Below are 15,942 nucleotides of genomic sequence, written 5' to 3' on the forward strand. Positions count from 1 at the left end.
GGCAGCGCCCGCGTCCCGCTCTTCCCTCGCATCGCCGTCGGCGTCCGGCGGGGCCCGTGGCGAGGGCTCGCGCCCGCCTCCGGGGCCCAGCGCGTGGTCTCGGCCGTCCTCCGAGGGAGACTTGGACGCTCCATCCACCCGCTGCTCGGCCGGTCGTTCTTCGTCTGCCTTCTCATCTTGCTTCTCCGCATCTGCTTCAAAATCTTCTTCGTATCCTGGAAAAGTACAGCGGAATGAAGACAGGACCTCTGAGACTTCGCCGGCTTCCCTCGGAGGAGAGCTTGGGGCCCAGGACCCTCCCCTCTCTAAGCCTCTCTTGACTTCACCTCTTTCGCCCCATTAGTCAACATGGACACCGAACAGCAAATGATCAAAGGCTGCAACCAGCTCCGTACCGATGGCACAAGAGAAATGAAGCTCCAGTGACAAGGCTGAAACCTAATCAAAGTCCATTTACAAATGGACGCCGTCATCCGCGCTGGCCAAGATGGAAAGAGAATTTGATATCAAACAATAAATTAGAAATAAATTAAAAATGAAGAGAACAGGATTACGATAATGAAAGTTAATTTGGAGATCCAGTGAGGTCACATTTCCTGTGAAAAATGTTCAAAATATTTGGATATCAAGTTAATGAATAGTGAAGTGGAAAAATTCAATTAATCAAGTCCAAAGGCCCCGAGAAGCTACACTGTGAACAGTACTTTCTTTGAGAACCAAACGGACATCAAGAAAAGGCATGAGGAAGGATTCTAGACCTAGGCCAGAACTGAAATCACATGCATTATTCATTCCTACAATAAATGAAATAATTACATCTCAAGGATAAAATTTATACAAAATAGAACATTCCTGTCACGGCCACAAATGTTCTCACTCCCTACAGAGGTGCAACAAATCTGTAGCAGGAAAAGGAAATTGTCACATTAGATAAACTCCAGCTGTCCCTCGTGGTTATAATTTTTCACCTTTCATATTTAATTGTTCCCCTTTCTCTTTCACCAAAAATTAAAAAATCTTGATATGACAACATGCCAAGAATAGAGAGGGGAAAAGGAGCTCATGCAGAACCAATTAAGCAAATAAATAATTATCCTTAAAATAAAAATTACAGGCAAAATAAAAGTTTCTCAATTGTGTGTGTTTGGGTTATTAGATATTTTGGTTTCTCTTCCAGCAAAGGGGGCCTCTCGGGTAATTTACTTGAGACTTGTCCACCCTGCTGCAATGAAAGAAACTTAACTTAGAAATGTATGCCCTGGACCTATGAAGAAAGCTCTGTAAATGCAGAGACTGAATAAGGGAGATGAAAGAGGAAGCGTGAAATAAAAACTGTAACAAAGAAGGTCAAAGAGAATTAACCACATAAATGCTTTCACAAAATAGATGTAATACACTTAAGTGAGAAATGTGATTATCAGTAAAACAAAATTGTAAAATAAGCAAGAAGATGAAGCATTTCCTTTATCCAACAGGACATACTAACAAAAACAAATATCTTGATCCAAGTATTGCTGGCCAAGTTATAATTCCTTACTTGGTCCGGTTAACTGTTAATCAATAAGCCTTTATTGAGAACCTTCTATATGCAAGATACATTACAATAAGACAATCTCTGCCACCAAGAAGCTCCAGCTTTTGTTGAGGACTTCAGATGCAAATACACAAGCACTACTGTATTCATTTTATAGAAGTTTTTAATGTATGGTCCTTAGCAATGTCAGTTTCAACATACTGGGATGGATTACTATGGACTTTTATACGAGACACGTGATTGACTGTGGGAAGTAGAAGTGGAATGGAATCAAAAAAGGACAGAGTCATGTCAAGGGGTCGTGGAAGACTCCATGAAAGTGAAAGGAGACAGTACCGTGAGCTGCAGAATACACACACATAGGTCATTTTACAGGTACCTGCTACTGGTCACAAGATAAGCAGAGGACCAGACAGAACAGGAGTGGGTTGCTGCAAGTCCATCCATAGTACGACACAGTCGTGAAAAGTGAGGGCTTGGAATCCAGAAGTCTTGTGCCCAAGACTCAGTTGAAACCCTAATTGACTGTGTGCTTTTGGGCAATTTGTTTACATCTTTAAGCTTTAGTTTCTTCATTCATAATACGGATGGTTCAAAGCTGTGGTGAATATTAAAAGCCATCATTCCTAGAGCATCTTAGCACAGTGCCATGAAGAGCTGGTACCTAATAAAGATTAGGGATTCGTAGTCATCGTGGTTGCATTGGGTCACAGAACAGGAGAAATCACATATAACATGTGCCCCACTGACAGCAAGGCACCTTCATGGTGGCAGCTGATTGAAACCAGGGCAATCAGGGCACCACTACAGCTGCATGACTGAAGCAGAACACAAGATTGAAGGAGCACACAGCAAACCACAAGCACAGTCCCTGCATCCGGTTTGGCAGAAGCTCCTGTGTTTTCTCTCAAATATGAAGCTCAAGGCTGCCTGGGCTTTGTTCTAGCCCCCCTATCATCATGCCTACTTCTCAGCCTCCTGTTCCCCAGGCATCGTCCGTCGGCATCACGGCCCAAGGCACAGCACCCTTGTGCCATCTATGCACCGACTTGGTGTGAGTGCAGTAGTGGCGTGCTTCCAGAGATCTTTCGCACCATTTCTCCTGTTCCCCACATTCCATTTGCCTTCCTCTAGAGAGCATAATTAGCTTGTTTACCATCCCCACTAATAAGGACGTGAGTCAACACCAGGTCAGCATCTATCAAGACGCAAACTTCCCTCGCTGACCTTGACTCGCGCTTCTTGCTGCTCTTACATTAGCAGCGATTCTGCAGAGAGCTAAAGTCTTACTGCGGCTGCCTTTTTTTTTTTTTTTTTTAATAATTTTTTCAATAGAAATAGACATCTAAGGCCCATTAACTAGGCAACACAGAAGAAAGACTTCAGGAAAAGCTTTATCATAGATTTAAAGTGCATCACTCATCGCACTAGCCATGTTGGTTTTTTTGTTTTGTTTGGTTTTTGAGTTGGAGTCTCACTCTGTCACCCAGACTGGAGTGCAGTGGCCGCTCCCGGCCACCGCAGCCTCGACCTGCTGAGCTCCGGCAATCCTTCCGCCTCAGCCTTCCAAGTAGCTGGAACTACAGGCGCGCACTACCACGCCCAGCTGACTTTTTGATTTATTGTAGAGATGAGGTCTCGCCAAGTTGCCCAGGCGGGTCTCGAACCCGCGGGCTCAGGCAATCCATTCACCTCAGCCTCCCAAAGCACGAGATTACAGGCTGAGCCACCGAGCCCGGCTGCCATGCTGGTTTTAGTAAAAAGTAAGGAAATGATAAAGCTTCTATTGAAAGTGACTTTAATAGACTGCTATGTCTTAAAAGTTAAAACACATGAAAATGCATCTCATGTGTTAGTCTCTCTGTGATTGCTGTTGCTAGAGGTATTTTTAAGTTCTCAACCCAAGATAAGAGGAAGACTAGAAGAGATCATGGAGAAAGGTGAACTGGTGAAGGTGTTGTAAGTGAAATCTTATGTAAAGATAGTCACATTATGTTAGTAACAAACAAACATGAAGTCCAGTGCAGTAACAGTCCTGTAATTATCCTCTTGGATTTTTGAAACGCTTGGGCAACAGCACGAGGTGAGGAAGAAGATGCCTAGGAGGAGCTCTTTCCTGAAGCCCTTCCCCAGGTCACCCCAGCCCATGGCCATTATTCCTCTAACCCAGGTTTTGTCCTGAGTATCCTAGGGACACTCAGGGAGCTCTCTTCCTGATTCTTTGGACACCGTAACTCACAACTATGTAGCATCCAGGATAGTTTGTATAAAACAGAAGCATGTACAGGATTTGAAGACCAAGCTTTGGAATTAGACAAGCCTGGGTATAAATTCTAGTTCTGCTGCTACTTTCTTTTTGGGTGTTGAGCCTCTGTTTCCCAGCCTGTAAAATGGAAGAAATAATAATACCTATCGCATTGAGTTGTGAGGATAAAATGAGATAGTGTGAGGAAAGGACCTGGTCCAGTGCTCAGTGCCTGGAACTTTTATTATTGTTGTCATTATTACTTTACATGTTCAAAGTACAGGAATAGCTCAGAGGTAGCTCAGAATACCACGGTAAAGCGACTCACACAAATTGTTGTGGTCACTAGCTTCCCAGTGCCTATACAAGTGATGTTTACACAGTGCCATGGTCTATTAACTGTGGACTAGCCTTGTCTAAAAACACAGGGTGCACACTTTAACCAAAAAATACTTTCTTAAGAAGAATTCTAATGGTCATCTGAGCCTTGGCGAGTCATCATCTTTTTTCTGGAGGAGCCTCTTGCTGACTGATCAGGTGGTGGCTACTAAAGGCTGGTGCCTCTGTGGCAATTTCTTAAAATGACACACACATGAAATTTGCTGCCTCAGCGGACTCTTTCTTTCGTGAAAGGCCGATCTGTAGCACGTGGTGGTGTCTGGTCGTCTTTTACTCACAGCAGGACTTCTTTCAAAATCGTAGTCAATCCTCTCAAACTCCTGCCACTGGTTTATCAATTAAGTTTAATGAATATTCTAAATCTTTTGTTGTCATTTCAACAATGTTCACAGCATCCTCGCCAGGACGTTTCAGCTCAAGAAACCACTTTCTCTGCTCAACCATAAGAGCAACTTCTCACTGGTTCAAGTTCTCCCATGAGATGGCAGCAATTCAGTCGCACCTTCAGGCTCCACTTCTAATTCTAGTTCTCCTTCCTCCACTCAAGGCTTGAACCCCTCAGAGTCATCCATGAGGGCTGGAGTCAACTTCTTCCAAACTGTTAATGTTGCTCTCTTGACCTCCCCCCATGAATCACGAATGTTCTTGATGCCATCTGGAATGGTGAATCCCTTCCAGGTTTTCAATTTACTTTGTCTAGACCCAGCACAGGAATCACTCTCTATGGCAGCTTTCGCTTCACAAGGATGTAGCTCTTAAATAATAAGACTTGAGAGTCAAAATTACTCCTTGATCCGTGGGCTGCAGAATGAATGCTGTGTTAGCGGGCAAGGAAACAGCATTCAACTCCATGCACCTCTTCATCTAATCCTTGGTTGACCGGGTGCATTGTCTGTGAGAAGTAGTATTTTGAAAGGAATCTTTTTCTCTGAAGCAGTAGGTCTCAGCAATGGGCAGAAAATATTCAGTAAACCATGCTGCAAACACACATGTGCTATCATCTAGGCTGTATTATTCCATGTGTTGGACACAGGCTGAGTCTATTTAGCATAATTCTTAAGATCCCTAGGATTTTCAGGGTTCAGCTTAAAGTCACCAGCTGCTTTAGACCCTAACAAGAGAGTCAGCCTGTCCTGTGAAGCTTTGAAGCCAGGCATTGACTTCTCCCCTCTCCCTATGGAAGTCCTAGATGGCATACTTTTCCAGCATAAGGCTGTTTTATTGACACTGAAATCTGTTTAGTGTGGCCGCCTTCATCAATGCTTTCAACTGGCTTGAGGATGCTTCTTGATCAGAACCTGCTGCTTCACCTTGTCCTTTCATGTTATAGAGACGACTTTTTTCCTTAAATCTCGTGAACCAACGTCTGCTAGTTTCACACTCTTCTTCTGGACCATTCACACCTCTCTCAACCTTCATGGGGTTGAAGAGAGTCTGGGCCTTGCCTTGGATTAACTGTGGCTTATGGGAATGTTGTGACTGGTTTGATCTTTCATCCAGACCACTGAAACTTTCTGTATATCAGCAATAAGTCTGTTTCACTTGCTTGCCATGCGTGTGTTCCCCGGGGTGGCACCTTTCATCTTCTTCAAGAACTTTTTCATCAATAACCTGGCTAAGCGGCCCAAGAGGCCTACCTTTTGGATGGTCTCGGCTTTTGACATGCCTTCCTCGTGAAGCTTAATCATTTCTAGCTTCTGTTTTAAAGTGAGAGACCTGTGACTCTTCCTTTCACATGAGCACTCAGAGGGCCATATGGTTTATTGATTAGCCTAATTTCAACATTGTTTGATGTCAGGGTATGGGGGATCCAAGGAGAGGGAGAGAGAGGTGGGGAACAGTTGGTCAGTGGAGCAGTCAGAACACATTTACTGATTAAAATTGCTCTTATATGGGTGTGATTCATGGCACCCCAAAACAATACAAGAGTCACAGATCACCATGCCAGATATAATAACAATAAAGTTTAAAATATTGTCAGAACATGACACAGAGACATGAGTGAGCCCACGCTGTTGGAAAAATGGCACCCACAGACTTGCTTGGTGCAGGGTTGCCACAAACCTTCGATTTGTCAAAAACGTAATATCCGCAAAGCACAATAGAGCAGGGTGTGATCAAATGAAGTATGCCTGCACATGGATGTGTGTATGTATACACACGACTGTGCATGTGTTTGTATGTGTATCCATATATGGAGGAGAGAAGGAGAAGAGGGGGAAGGGAGGAGAAAGGAGAACAGAGAGAAAAGAGAAGGAAGGTTTAGGTTCCAGGACCCTAAGCCTATGTCAGCTGCTTTTAGCTATGAAATACTCTATCACCATATGCTCATATAGGTCATACCTCCCTGATGCCAAAGCAATTTATCAATGCTCAAAATCAAGCACATTTAAAAAAAAAAAAAAAAGACATTTCTATTTGATGCAAATGGGCTCAACAGAGTCTCTGGTTCACACAGACAGACATTCTCCTCCCCTCTCTCACCCCCTACAAGCACCTTCCACCTTCCTGGAGTGAGGACTGCCCCCCTCTAAGGTAGGTGACACAGGACTCCAAAGAAAACAGCAGGAAAAGGGCAGAGGGACCCCTCCCGTCTAACAGGGCAGTCTAAAGCCCACACTGAGTAACTGCATTTAATGGGTACTTTTGCAAATTTTGATCATCACACTTCAAAGACATAAACAAAACAATAGCAGCAACAACAGAAGACTGACTGTGCTACTGATTACCATAATCTAAGGTATTTTCCTGGTCATCTTCCCAAACATCTCGTCCTGGTTTTCCTTTACGCTCCATTTCTTCCATGACTGTTCTCACTTCTCTGAACTCTGTTTTCATTTCCTGAGCCGAAAACACGGCCGAGGCAGAGGCTGGGCTCCCCTCAACCTCAACCTCGTTTCTTCCTGGTATGCCTTGCTCTCTCCCCTGCCGCACTTTCTCTTCACCCTTCTTCGGTTCTTCTCTTTCCTCTGTGCTCTTTTCCTTCCTAGGGTTTGGCGAAGATGCTTTTCTGTCAAGGCCCATCGCAATAATGCACCTATAAAAAAGATCAACACAGTGTTCATTAGCCCTTATATTCAGCACAGTGGAAGCGCCCAGATTTTGAAATCACATATCTCTTTTTCTAGCCACAAATGATATGAAAAATGGTGTTCTACTATCCATAGGTAAGTTAAAATGATATGAAAGATATTGCTATACTACATAGATACTTTTTTTAAAACTATTTTATTTTATTGATATTAAAATATTTTAAATAAGTACAAATTCTTAATAATTTCACCCACAATAATAAACAAAAATAGAAAACAACTCATCAACCAAGAACGATATTGTCAAACTAAATTTTGTGCCTTAAAGCATATTTTTGACCTTTTAATAGTCATATATATGTATATGAATATGTATAAAGTACACACACACACGCACACACACACACACACACACACACACACACGCAAATATGTCTAGTCCTTAAGTGAGATTTATGTGATAAAACAACACTGAGGTTTATAAACACAGGGACACTGATATAAAAATTATCAGAAGAAAAATGCCATGCAGGGTTAAATAATTTACTATTAGAACAACAGCAACAAAAGACTTACATACAAGGTTGACTAAATAAATATGATTGATTTTTTAAGAAACATATATGGTCAAATGTTGTAGCATCTTTTAAGTAAATAATATTGGAGTCTGCACATTTATCTTAATAAAACTGCCATTTTTGCTTTTAGAATGGCCTTTTGAAGCCCGTACTACAGTATTCTGGTGATTTTTGCTATCAATATGCTTTTGTTCCTCAAAAATGGCAATGATTTGTAGAGGTTATAAAGTCATTCCTAGTCTAATAGGGTGAACCATGCAGATGATCTGAATATATTACATTAAAAATTTTAAAATCAATCACAAAGATGTAATGTGAATAAATTTTCTTCTATAGCTTTTTTCCACCTCTCAAGTTAATACCAAAATAAGAATTCCCATCATGGTAATAAGTACATTAATAAAAATAATGACTATGATAATGATAAGATGACTGAGCACTTCTTCTGTGCCAAGCTCTTCGCTGGGTGCTCCGTCTCCATTATCTTAGGGAATCCATTACCCTGCAGACCAACACATTAAGAGCTATCACCACCACTTGACAAATAAGGAAACTGGGGCTTAAAAGGTTTTGGAAGCCCAAGGTCACACCACAGCTTGATGACGGCGCTGGATCCCAGCTCATGAGGGCTAGACCCCAACCCCACCCACTGAAGCACAATCATGCTGTTCTAGTAATCGGGCAGCCCTCAAGGGACTAGTTATGCTGGGCCTAGTGAAGACCACTGCTTACACAGACAGACATCACACAGTTGGGCTCACCACCGGAGAAGGTATTCACACTCTCAGCAGAAAACAACAATCTGGAGAGCCTTCTGGCAAGGTCTGGGGACAATCCATGGCCTGGAGACGTGTCCAGAGTCCATGTGCCTCCTCCTCTAGAACTGTGCACGACCCCTTCCCTCCACGTTGCACAAGTGCCGGAGAACAGAATTATTCATAGTGGGTAGGTCAGACGCACTCAAGGCTTGCCAGTCCAGGAAGAATAAGAATAGCATGTAAACTCTGATATTTGCCTTCAGTGAATCACATCCAATGGCAACTTCCTAAACTGAAGATTTCACCAGATTCCGGCCATCTCCAGTCTAGAAAGCGCATAGCAACTGACTAATAACTTCTCCCAAAAAGCAAATATGAGAACTGAGGTATATCACTTAACTTTTCAGTATCTCCCCGTAAAATAAAGCTAAAAGGATTTGCACTCAATGTTGCCATCGGGCTGTAAAAAAACGAGATATTAAGAATAAACTTCTATCTCCCATATTAAGCATGATAAATATTTCTCGGCTGTAATGATAATGTGCTTAGCACATTGCTTTCCTTAGAATGAAGGTGTCATGAATCTTCACAGAAATATGATTATGAGAATGGCCTTCTGTTCAAGCTGTTCCTCTCTTATCAATGGCAATACCAAATCCATTGATTTGAAGCTTCTGATATGCCGTTCCTTTTAGTTTATGCTGTGGCTGTGTAAAGGCTTTGATGCGTCCCTACTGCATGCACAGACTTTTTATTGCCCGTCTGCTGAAGGGAATTGGACAAGCAAAGTGAGTAACATCTGTGCTCTCCTCATCCCTGATACCTGTTTGACTTCGAACATAATTTGAGGCGTTGATTATGATTACTGAAGCTCAAAGCAGTCTGCCTTCTACTTGGCCAGGCAGTTTTTCTTCCTGTGTTTCACTCTAGCAACTGGAAATAGCTACTGTGCCTCTTCACATGGTTCCCATGATGGAGTGATGGGAACAATTGTGGAACCTATCTTCAGAAGTGGACCACGGCTCAGCTTTTTTTTATGTTCTGAGGACCTTAAACAGTTCATTTCTAATCCTCTTGAGAAATAGAACACTCTCTTGTTTCATTTTACCAAGCCCTCCTTTTTCTTGCCATTCTAGGGACCAGCATTTTTAAAATGAATTAAAATTAATTTCATTTTGAACAAATTAGTGTCCATTGCTTAAAATAACTAACAGTATCGTTATGAGTGTGACAGCAAAAAACAAAGGTTACACAATAGGATAAGTGATTTCCATCTCTGTCGAGGTAGCTCTCTGTTCTCACTGGATTTCTGCAGTGCCAGCGCCTCTAAGATAAGCAGAGTCAGGTGGGAAGGGGCCCAACAAGCAGGTCTTACCCACCTGTCCCTGCTCCAATAAACCGGCCCAACTCGACTTTTACCTGATCTCAACAGGGAGACAGACATCAAATGACAATACAGTGTTCTCCTCTGGGCATTCGCAGATTTCGTTGGAAGAAATAGTTATGAAGCTAACCAAAAAAAATTGAAAACCATTCTCCTATAAGAACTGTGCATTTTAGTTGAGGGTCCCAGGTCTTATTCTTTAATAGCACAATGATTTTGATATTATTATTTGAAGAAAGAAGCTAGAGGGACCAAGTGCTGAAGTCATAGGAAGAATTGCACAGAGGTTAGTAGGCGTTGACTAGGAGAACAGATGCCATCAGTCAGATGTTGGTACTGATTACACCTCTACAGAAAGTGCTCACAGCTTGGATTTATACCACTCCTCCCAAAGAACGCATTATGTTTGCACACAGATGGTTGCATGTAAGCTCATTAGCTTCCCTGGGAGTTAAATAGAAATGTTTTAAGTGACCTGCCCACAAATAAGGAGATACATGTGAGCTGGATGGAAGCCAGTTCAGGTGGGGCCCCCCAGTCCTCCGGGGAACTATTGCTACATCGCCCTAGGCTGTTCGCTCTCCCTCCATCTGGATGGCTCCTTCACCATTCTTCCCTCTCCTAAAACCTCCAACCCCTCTTCCCCCAGCCTTAACCTCAGTTGATACGTTTATGCGTCGTTGGAGAAAACAGAAACAGTCATCAGAGGTCTTCCTATCTGACCCAGCACATCTGCCAACTTCCTTTCTCTCTGCCCTGTACGCCCTCTTGTCTCCCGTGAGCACAGAAGAACGCAGGGGGGTGGGTCCTCCTCAGGCAACCCCTCCACCCGCGCCGCAGATCCCGCCTTCTCTACCCCACCCAAGCATCAGCTCCAGCAGAGTCTCTCTTTATGTTATGCTTCATCAACATTTTTCTTCTCTAGGGTGGCAATCCTGTCTAGTCTCATGCAAACATATTATAACATCCCTCATCTTAAGAAATAAAAAGCCCGTCGGGGCCCTACATTCTCCCTCCTGGCTACCACCTAACTGCCATGCTTTAAAGCACAACTCCGTTCAAAACTTGTCTATAGTTAGTTCTTCTCCAGCTAACTAAAATAAAGCTCACATCCCTGCTTCTCCGCTCTAAGAACTGGGGCCAAAGTCACCAATAACCAACCCACTACTGAATCAACGTCCAATCTTTCAGTCTCCACTTCACCCAACCTACCAGAAGCATGGTCCACACAGTTGTCCATGCCCACACTCTTCAAACACTTTCCTCATTTCCAAGATTCTACTCTGTCTTGGTTCTGTCTTTAATCACTGGCTTTCCTGCTTTGGCTGGTTCCCCTTTAGCTCCCATCCCTCCACAATAGGCTACTGTCAACTTGTAGTAAAGTTTAAAGTCTGGAAGCGTGATGCCTCCCACTTTGTTCCTTTGCTGAGGGTTGTTTTGGCTATTTGTACTTTATTTTGTTTCCACATGAATTTCCATATTATCTTGTTCAGGTCTGAGAAAAATGATATTGGTAATTTGATGGATATTACATTGAATCTGTAGATCGCCTTGAGTAGGATGGAAATCATGACAATATTAATTCTTCCAATCCATGAGTATGGAATGTTTTTTCCATTTGTTTGTGTCATCTTTGATTTCCTTGAGCAGCATTTTGTAGTTCTTGTTATAAAGAACAACTTCTCTGGTTAAATGGATGCCAAGGTATTTCTTTTTCTTTTTTTGTGTGCCTATTGTGAATGGGACTGTGCTTGTTATTTGGTTCTCTGCCTGCTTGTTGCTAGTGTCTAGAAATGTAACTGGTTTTTACATATTGATTTTGTACCCCAAGACTTTACCAAAGTTGATTATCAGTGTGGGGAGGCTTTTGACACACTACCTAGGGTTTCCAAGGTATAGAATCATATCATCCACAAAAAAGGCATAGCTTATCTTCCTCTTTTCCTGTTTGGATACCCATGGCTTCCTTTGCTTGCCTGATTGCCCTGGCTAGGACTTCCAGTACTATGTTGAACAGGAGGGATGAGAGTGGGTATCCTTGTCTTGTTCCCATTCTTAGGAAGAATGATTCCAACTTCTGCCCATTGAGCAAAATGTTGGCTGTGGATTTATCATAGATGGCTGTTACTGTTTTGAGGAATGTTCCTTCTATGCCTAGGTGCTTGAGGTTTCTTATCAAGAAGAGATGCTAGATTTTGTCAAATGCTTTTCTGCATCTAAAGATAGAATCATGTGGTTCTTGGTTTTACGTCCGTTAATATGCTGAATTACATTTATGGTCTTGTGAATGTTGAACAAGTCCTACATCTCAAGAATGAAGCCTGCCTCTCATGGTGGACAATCCTTGAGATGTGTTGTTGGATCCAATTTGCTAGAACCTTGTTGAGAATTTTCTCATTTATGTTCATAAAGGATATTGGCTTGTAATTATCTTTCCTTGTTGGGTCTTGGTCAAGTTTGGATATCAGTATGATGCTGGCTTCATAAAATGAGTAAGGGAGGGTTTCATCATTTCTGATTGCCGGGAATGCTTTCAATAAGATTGGTATCAGCTCCTCCTTGATGTCTTGTAGAATTCAGCTGGTAAACCCTCTGGTCTGGTGATTTTATTGGTGGGGAGATTTCTTATGACTGAGTCGATTTCCTGCATTGCTATTGGTCCGTTTAGTTTCAATTTTTCCTTATTTCAACCTGGGGAGGTTGTGTGGTGTCAGAAAGTCCTCCATTTCTTTTATTAAGTACCTGTTAAGTGGATGTCTTTCCAGTTGTTCAGACCAAAACTGCTGCATCATCTCTGACTTTGTTCTTTATCTCGTGCCCTGCATCTAATCCATTAGTAAATCCTGCCAGCTCTACCTTCAAAATGTATCTAGAACTCATTCACTTCTAATTCATTTCACCATTATCTCTTATCTGGATTAAAGCAGCTTTTGCTCTTTCCCCATTGCTCTCATTTATTTTTCTCATAACAGCTACACTCATATCATGACAGGTCAATGTTCAAAACCTGTCTGAGAGTCTTCCTGTTCACCTCAGAATAAAAGTTAAAGTCCTTGTAAATAAAAGTTAGAGTCCTTAGGACTCTACATGTCTTGGCCTCAGTGTCTCTCTAACCTTATCTACCATCTTGTTCTATTCCTTACTTTTGCTCTGGCCGCACTAGTTTAGACACACCAGACATGTTCCTGCCTCACGCTTTGCCCCTATCTGGAAAGTTGTTTCAAGAAAGAGACTTTTTCTGATTTCTGCCCAAAGGACATCTTATCAGAGAGGCCTTTCTTGACCGTCCTCCATAAACTGACTCCGCTATGACCCCTGTCCCCCTTCATTCCCTATATCTCCCTCACCCTGGGTCATGTCAATCACACTGACCCTCTGACATATATTGATTGATATATTAGTATATTATTTTTCCTTCCTCTATTAGAATAAATTCCATGAGTCGATTCACTCCTGTGTTCTACCTTGGAATGTAGTCAATTCTCCGTGAGTATTTTCAAAAAAATAAAAAATTAAAGAAAGCCACAGGCATGACTCCTGATTTCAAATAGAACATCCAGTATGAAAGCTGATGACAGTCAAAACTGACCTTTTATCATGTGTTTTGTGATGCCCAGAAGTGAAATTGGAGGGATAAGAATGAAAATTGGATCACACCATAATGTCCACACACCTCTAATGCACATACATAACTTGCAATATCCAACCATGTAAATCAGATGCTTGGCACACACTTCAGGGTTCAGCCCAAAATCAGTTACTAAGAGGAATGAGAAAACAAACAAACAAAGATCTCCTGTCTCTTCTCCTTCAGACGCAGAACTTAAAGTACTATGAGGGGGGAGAAAGTGAGAAAAAGAGAGGGAGGGAGAGAAATAACTTAAAATGCCACCAACTTTTATCTCTGTTATATTTCTGGAAATCTGATTTATATTTCATAATTTTAAATACAACACTCTGGGTTATAAGAAACAACCCTTAATTTAGATATTTTAGACTAATCTATGCTGATTTTTCTTAATAAACTGTGCAGAGAAATGCATCAGTAAAAGCATTAGAAGAAAAATATAGCAAAACTTGCCCTTTACCAAAGGACATTTGTTTCCATACTTGTAGCAAGGAGATGCTCTCTCGACACACACAAACCCAAAGTATCCTCGTTTGCCTCCAAGTCTGGAACCTTTTCGATGCTTGTATTCGCAGCAGGAGCTTAGCCTGTTCACCTGCATCCCATTCAGGAAAAAGGTGAGACTGAAGGGGAAACCATGGTGCCTCTTCGAAATAAACTGAAAGGTTTCTGGAATTAAAAAATAAATGCATTCGTGAAAACAACTGACCTTGGACTAACCTGTAAGTCACATTTTTCTATTAGATAAATTCAGTATTGTGATTTAGATCACCTTTTAATATGAGGATAAGTTTAAATCATAAAAGATGCATTATATTACTTTTATTTGTAATAAATATGCTGTCTTAATAAAGTTATTTGATTTGTAATAAAATAATAGCTCCTAAGTTTATATGAGCACATACCATAGCCAAGAATTATGCCTGATTATCTTGAGTGCATTCTTTTTTATTCCCTTTATTTATTTATTTTTATTTTAAAGATGTGGGGTACAATTCAGGGTTAGGTACATAAGTGGTCACCATACAGGTGAAGTTTGGGTAGCCTCATTGATGTTATGTGCCCCCCCTTCCCCGGGTGCATTATTTTCTATAATCACATGAAGTGGGAACATTTTTATCACTTATAGTTTCTATGTGAGGAAATTAAGACTTAGAGGAGGTCAGTAATTTACCCAAGATCATACAGTAAGTGAGAGAGAGAGAGTTTGAATCTAAACATCTCTCTCTATTCCATGCTTCTACGTTACTGCTATCCACTGACCAAGTATTTAATAACAAAACACCATGAGCTCAGTAATGCTTAACATTTTAAAACAATTTTTAGTTGTGACTTTTGATATCCTGGTACATGCACAAATGAGACCGTTTTTTCCATCTCCAAGCCATACTCGATTTGTTTGGATTGGAGGCCACTTCTTTCTCCCCACCCACCCAAAAGTCCCACCTATTGTCTACCATCAATAGTCTTTAATCACTCCAAGTCTTTATAAAACTCTTCGAAAAGGTCCCACCCTAGAGGTCCTATACCCTAAGTCTGAGAAACCCTGTTCTCTACAAAGTGGCTCAAAACCCTGCTTCTCATGAACACTTTAAATGTCACTTCCTACAAAAAAAAAAAAGCTTCCTTGGATGTTCTACTATTAACAGTAAGAGAGAGAACAATTTTCGCCTCTCTACTACATACACAATTCCTAGTGTGGGACTTACTACACTATATTAAGATATGTGTACTACACCAGAGGTTTTCACACTTGAACATGCATCAGATGATTATTATTGCAACGCAGATTGCTGTGCCGCCCCCTAGAGCTTCTGATGCAGTAGATCTGGGGTAGGGCCCAAGAACGTGCATTTCTAGCAAGGTGCCAGGCGCTACCAGTCTAGGGACTGCACTTTGGGAAGCTGATCTGGATGTTTGCTGCCCTGTGTGCTTGTGAAATCCACAAGAGCTAAAGCTAGTCTCACATATCTTTGTTTCCCCAGGTCCGAGGACAATGGCACAGAAAGATTCCCCCAGATAATTAGTGAGTTATTTTTTTAGTGTATTTCTTGTAATCATCTAGAAACATTGTGAAAACCACATTTTGCCCCTTAAAAATCTCAAATCAGTCACAACTTATTTTGAAGAATCGACTTATTAGTAAGATAATTCTGTCACTTATACCTTTGTATTTGTGATATGAAATTAATCAAACTAGAAAAAAGTGAAAAAGTTAGTGTCTTGGAAAACCAAGAAACCATAGAAGTAAAAGTCCACCTGTCTTAAAGATAAATGGACTCCTCAAGTGGCAACCAGAAAGCAAGTTTGACTGCTTTCATAACAGAAACTTGAATTCTACATTCATGTAACATGAGCCATTCTGTGCAGTGTCATGGCCCATA

General features: G+C 41.5%; 1 protein-coding gene across 1 annotated transcript in view; it reads right to left on the reverse strand.

Moving 5' to 3' along the window:
• The window catches only part of ERICH3 (glutamate rich 3), a gene marked incomplete at its 3' end in the record, with an annotated part of 93,538 nt that overhangs the window by 29,800 nt on the left and 47,796 nt on the right, over positions 1-15,942 (reverse strand). Inside the window, exons 10-12 of the mRNA XM_021708552.1 lie at positions 14,041-14,227; positions 6,908-7,215; positions 9-215 (exon numbers count right to left, since the gene is read on the reverse strand). Coding sequence (XP_021564227.1) covers positions 9-215; positions 6,908-7,215; positions 14,041-14,227 — 702 coding nt within the window. The remainder of the gene's footprint in view (positions 1-8; positions 216-6,907; positions 7,216-14,040; positions 14,228-15,942) is intronic.

This window comes from Carlito syrichta, unplaced genomic scaffold (assembly GCF_000164805.1).
Source record: "Carlito syrichta isolate Samal-C Ts95f unplaced genomic scaffold, Tarsius_syrichta-2.0.1 Scaffold142905, whole genome shotgun sequence".
Lineage (NCBI taxonomy): Eukaryota > Metazoa > Chordata > Mammalia > Primates > Tarsiidae > Carlito > Carlito syrichta.